Genomic DNA, 3,805 nt, shown 5'->3' with positions numbered 1-3,805 from the left:
AAGAAAAGGAGCAACAAATCAGGAGCATCTAGTGCCTCGTTGACAATCGAAGACCCAATTCAAAAAGATACCGAGTACGAGACCGAGGAAGAAGACGAACCCACATACGAGCACACATCCGAGTTTGAAGACGATTTAGCTACCGCTATGGCTAATATCGATGAAATCCCCATGGGGGAATGGAAGAAGAGGATGCGTGATGACACCGGCCCGGGACTTGTGCAACCCGCAATTCCCACAACCGTTACTTTCGAGCTAAAGGGCCATATTCTCGCTCAACTTAAGGAGATTCCTTTTTACGGGAAAGATCATGAAAACACCTATAAGCACTTGGATGAAGTAAATGATGTGGCTGACTACTTCAACGTACCAAATGTGCCTCGCGAGACCCAGCTACTTCGCATGCTCCCAGTCACGTTTAAAGGTGCTGCGAAGGATTGGCTCAAGTCACTTCCTCCCGGATCGGTCACAACATGGGCCAAGATGAAAGAGGAATTCATAGCCCATTTTTGCCCGCCTTCCAAGATAGCTAAGTTGAAGAAAGACATCGCCAACTTCGAGCAACAACCCGATGAATCTCTTTATGAAGCATGGGAAAGATACAAAGGTTTGCTTAGGAATTGACCACATCATGAACTTAATAGCCAACAAGAGGTCTCCATTTTTTATGATGGAGTCAATGTCACCACAAGGCAACTGCTCGATTCACAAGGCCCGCTCACCAGAAAGCCACCTCCGGAAATCAAGGAGTTAATTGAAGAATTCTCTAAACATTCTAGAGAATACCACAATCCAAGAATTGAAGTAAGTCGGGGAGCAGTGAACTCGGTGAATGACAACATGGCGGCGGTAATAGCTAAGGTCGATAGTCTAGATATATGGATGACAAAAATGGATCAAACAATCCATGCTATTCGAGTTGGATGTGAAAATTGTAACGGGCCCCACCTCACCAAGGATTGTGATCGAGACGAAAATGGAAATAAAAAGGCTCAAGTGTTTTACTCTAGTGGCGATAGATACAATGAAGATTGGAGGAAACCGAAGAAGGAATGGCTCCCATACGAAGAATATAAAAAGGCTAAGGAGGAGAAATACAAGCAGAAGGAGAGGGGATTCTATCAAAATGAAGAACCTGTGATGGAAAAGAAGGCCAATTTAGAAGAAATGCTCACTAGATTCATAACCGCGTCCGAAAAAGGACACAATGATCATGATGTAGCAATGTAAGAGACCATAAATATGTTGAGGAATCAGCAGGCATCCATTCTCAACATTGAGAAACAGTTGGGACAGCTTGCACATCAAGTGAATGAAAGAAGACCGGGCCAACTTCCGAGTAACACCGAGAATAATCCAAGAATGGAAAATGTGAGTATGCTAACTTCCAGCTGTGAGAAAAATTTCACACAGGCACAAAGGGTCCCTAATAGAAAGACAGAGATGACAGAAAATTCGATTCTAGCTAAACCCGACCCGACTCGCTGAGTCCCTCAAATGGACTCGACGAGTCCATGCGTGCAAGACAGAAATCCCATTCACTCAAAGCCATACAATCCCCCTCTGTCATTCCCAATCAAAGCCATGCCTGTGGAAAAAGTGGAAGCTTATAAATCCTTTATGAAGCATGTTAAAGACCTCCAAGTCAATGTGCCCTTTGTAGAGACGATGCTTACAACACCCAAGTACTTCAACTTACTAAAAAGTCTCTTTGCTGCTAGGAAAGACTTGGCTGAAGTCACAGAAATAATGGTGAGTGAGTTACCCGAAAAGAAGGGCGATCCGGGAAGTATCAAAATTCCGTGTCATTTTGGAAACACATTTGTCACTCAAGCATTGACCGATTCCGGTGCAAGCATCAACCTGATGCCTCTTTCTTTCTTCAAGAAACTGATCTTACGAGAGCCAAGACCGGTAAACATGAAGATCCATTTGGATAACAAGACAACAATTCATCCAAGAGGAGTTTGCAAGGATCTTCTCATTAAAGTTGACAAGTTCATCTTCCCAGTAGACTTTGTGGTGCTAGATATGGAAGAAGACCCCGAAGTTCCAATTATTTTGGGGAGGCCATTTTTAAACACCGCGTGTGCTTTAATTGATGTATGTGAGTCTACACTTACATTAAGGGTAGGAGACGAGTCAGCAGTATTCAAAGCTATACCAGAAGTCAAGCAAGAAGTGAAAGGGAGAGAAGAGATCTCGTTTATCGATTTAGATGATGAGATACTACAAAAAGAACTTGAACTTTTGCAAAAAGAAGACCCAAGCAAGCTTCTGCAACATTCTGGGGAGGATGGAGATGTTCAAAAGGACTTAGAGGAGTTAGAGAAGCTACTGGAAGGAGCCGATTCAGAAAAACACTAAAGAAAAGATGGAATACGACCCAACTCGCCGAGTCACTTAATTGGACTCGACGAGTCCAGTCGGATTTGACAACAAATCAGACAACTTCAATCTGCTTGTTGCTGATTCTCTGCATATTCGGGGCGATGATTCTTTAGAAGAACAAACAGTAGAAGGTGGGACGGATACAAAGGTCCAACATGCCCATATAGCAATCCTTGATGCAATTCCACTTGTAGATGGCTCAAACATAGAAAAAGAGGACAAGGCAACGGATAGGAGAGTGGAGGCTGATCAACCATTCAATACCAAACCAAGAGCACGAACTTTCATGGAATATGAACTAGTTAAGTTTACTAAAAAAGGAGGTGAAAGAGATGGAGAAAAAGAATGGGGTGAAGAAGAAAAAAAGGAGAAAAGAAGCCCAAGCAGCTGAGGATGATGCTGTAATAAAGAAGAGAAAGGAATTAAAAAGGGCTTATAAAAAGAAGGTTCACACTTACAAGACAAAGTACAAACCACAAAAGATAAGGTGTGAATTCCTGATGCTAGAAGATGACGAGACGTAGACGGGAAGGAGTCCAGCTAACGACTCCTTAAAAAGAAGCGCTTGGCGGGAGGCAACCCGTTATTTAGAGTTTGCTTTCTTTTACCTTTTCTTTTGTTTGCATTTTTTTTCTTTCTTTCGTTTTTAGAATTTTAATCTTCCAATTCATCGGATATGTCTGCTTGAGAGTGCGTATGGACTAAGTGTGGGATGAAAAACAAAGTTTTCTTTCTAAAGAAATTACAAAAAGTGTTAAAAATTTTGGATTTTTGCAAGAGACTCGCCGAGTCTAACCATGACTCGACGAGTCCGTACAGATTTCAGAAAATATCATGCATCGCGACCAGACTCGCCGAGTCTGGCCCCAACTCGACGAGTCGGTATTATTCACAGAAAAAAAAATAATAACATTTATTTTTACAGCTAGTTTAACCCTAAAAGACTCATTTTTGAAACCACATCACCCACTCGCCGTGCGTGCGCCTCTTACTCCCTTCTCTCTCAAGTTTTCATCTTTCTCTCCATTGATCTTCAACAATTTTCAAGTTTTATCAAAGAAAGGTAACAAATTTCTTCCTCTTTTCTATTAAAAGTATGATTTTAAGATCATCCATGACGAACATTGCAAGAAAAAGCCAATTTTGGAAAAATAGTAAATTCTAGGGTTTTGATTTTTCATGGATTATGACGTTTTACTTGCTTATTCGTGCCAAATACCTTATATACATGTGTCTAGACAAAACCCTTGAAGTGATTTGCAGGTTTCATGGCCCAATTTCAGTATACTCGCCGACTTACTCGTACAGTTCATGCGACTCGCCGAGCCATACATGGACTTGACGAGTCGAGTCGTGGAAACCTGTGCATGACTGTTTTTTTTAATTATGATCTATGTTTCTGGGTTTTTGTATC

General features: G+C 41.6%; 1 protein-coding gene and 1 non-coding gene across 2 annotated transcripts; one reads left to right on the top strand and one right to left on the bottom strand.

Moving 5' to 3' along the window:
• Positions 1 to 531: 531 nt before the first annotated feature.
• Positions 532 to 638, bottom strand: LOC144999149 (small nucleolar RNA R71). The gene has a single exon (XR_013660669.1). It is a non-coding gene; the product is annotated as a small nucleolar RNA R71 (small nucleolar RNA).
• Positions 639 to 1,584: 946 nt separating this feature from the next.
• LOC145045448 (uncharacterized) lies at positions 1,585 to 2,367 on the top strand. The gene has a single exon (XM_078993772.1). The coding sequence runs from the start codon at positions 1,585 to 1,587 to the stop codon at positions 2,365 to 2,367; it is 783 nt and encodes a 260-aa protein (XP_078849898.1).
• The last annotated feature ends 1,438 nt before the right edge of the window (positions 2,368 to 3,805 follow it).

The sequence above is a fragment of the Lactuca saligna genome, chromosome 5 (assembly GCF_052625555.1).
Source record: "Lactuca saligna cultivar CGN05327 chromosome 5, ASM5262555v1, whole genome shotgun sequence".
Taxonomy (NCBI): domain Eukaryota; kingdom Viridiplantae; phylum Streptophyta; class Magnoliopsida; order Asterales; family Asteraceae; genus Lactuca; species Lactuca saligna.
The sequence above is the reverse complement of the archived record's forward strand: the minus strand, read 5'-3'. Positions and strand labels throughout refer to the sequence as shown.

Coding starts and splice junctions, on each gene's coding strand:
- LOC145045448 (XM_078993772.1), top strand. CDS start 1,585: ATGCCTGTGGAAAAAGTGGAAGCTTATAAATCCTTTATGAAGCATGTT.